Source organism: Sinocyclocheilus rhinocerous, unplaced genomic scaffold, assembly GCF_001515625.1.
Source record: "Sinocyclocheilus rhinocerous isolate Xijiao unplaced genomic scaffold, SAMN03320098_v1.1 scaffold1390, whole genome shotgun sequence".
Classification (NCBI taxonomy): domain Eukaryota; kingdom Metazoa; phylum Chordata; class Actinopteri; order Cypriniformes; family Cyprinidae; genus Sinocyclocheilus; species Sinocyclocheilus rhinocerous.
In genome coordinates, this window is record NW_015665627.1 from 865,068 (window position 1) to 866,736 (window position 1,669).

General features: G+C 35.9%; 1 protein-coding gene across 1 annotated transcript in view; it reads right to left on the reverse strand.

Annotated features, from left to right (window-relative positions):
• Positions 1-860: 860 nt before the first annotated feature.
• Positions 861-1,669, reverse strand: part of LOC107731385 (extracellular serine/threonine protein kinase FAM20C-like) — a 42,477-nt gene continuing 41,668 nt past the window's right edge. Inside the window, exon 8 of the mRNA XM_016542440.1 lies at positions 861-1,461. Coding sequence (XP_016397926.1) covers positions 1,203-1,461 — 259 coding nt within the window. The 3' untranslated portion in view covers positions 861-1,202. The remainder of the gene's footprint in view (positions 1,462-1,669) is intronic.

Below are 1,669 nucleotides of genomic sequence, written 5' to 3' on the forward strand. Positions count from 1 at the left end.
AAAAAATACATTGCTATATGAATGCACAGTTCCTCTTATTCCTCCTTGGTATGGAGAGAATATAAAGCATTTTATTTGAAGACATGAAAGTCCACATATATTCAGACAAAGGTGCACGCGTCACGTACAGAGAGTTTGAGAAACAGTAGTTCCTCATAAGTTTGAACTGAACTGTCAGCTGAAACTTCAGCCAAATATTCACTGTAGCAGTTGAACTGTCCTGCACATCCTTTGCTCATTTCTAAATAATTCCAAAAAATAATTGCTATAACTAGTTCAAATAGTTTTCCAAAGGGACAGCAAATACTGGTTAAATGTTGTTCTGTTAAAACATGGAAATATATGAATTCTCGTTATGCATTTATTTAGATCCTTTATAACAGTGGTTCTCAACTGGCTTTGCATCTCACATTAGACATTACATGGCAACACAATACAGAACCAAAAATGTTTATCATACAAAAATATAATTTTCTACTGAAAATGATTAATATTAAGTCTACGAAGAACTGCTTAGACTAACTGATATGCCAAATTATAAACATGACATAGGTCGAACAGGATAAATTGCCATTTTGTAAAAACATATTTTTTTGTCAAACTGTTTTATTTTTATAATGTAATAATATAAAAAATGTATTAATATTATTGTTTAGGTCCACCAAATTATATCAACGTAAGCTGAATAGGAACATTTGTTTTTATTAATGTTTTATTGTTTTTTATAAACTATAATAATTATTAATAACCAATCAGTATTTATTATTATTATTATTTCTGTTTCATTTGCATTGTATTTTATAAGCTGCAATAATAATACTACTAATAATTATTATTATAATTATTTTATTATTTGCATTTAAGTGTTGTTTTTTTCTTTGCTGTCTACATCAGACAAGCCTGTGACTCTGTTTTAAGGTGACAATGCACCAGATGAGAACCCCTGCTTTATAACACTGGTTGTTACATGTGAAGATCAGCTTACATTTTGGATTCAGGACTGCAGAACACCGTCGCTTTCTCTGTCTACTTGTGTGTCTTTATTTAACACATGGTCCATTAGTTGAGGAATGAGTCTTTAGAATTCACTGAATTCAGAAAAGTTTATCAACAAGAGCATCTCTTGCAAGACGTTCATGGTCTATAGAGCTGTGGTGGGACTTCAAAGGACCCGCTGGGGGCACCTGATCAGTCTGTGCCCACTACCTTTGTGGGACTGTGCCCGTGTTCATGCCCTCTGCGACCATGTCATCCTCTACTACGTTACTGTAGCCCTCCTTCTCAATGCAGTCAGCCAGTACCTGGAGCACCAGGCGCAGCCGGCGGTCCATGGCCTCCAGATGAGGTCTAATAAGGATGGGTGACAGCGTATCAGTCTGCAGACTTTCCTCCATCAGAGCACTCAGTCTGAACTCCTCCTTAGCCAACAGCTGAAGCCGTGAATGAGTGGACTTCTTCACCCTGAGTCAAACAGATCAACAGTTAGAATCAGTAACCAAAAACCACCAAGTCATTTCCAATTACTCATGTATTGATTTAACAATGCATTTTCTTGTGGATGAGTAAATTAGGACGAAATTAGGACATTAGGAAATTAGTGTCCGCCCACTTTTTCAGCAGCATTGGAGCATTTTACAAGACTGTGTACTTAACAGCTGAGGGAAAGAAC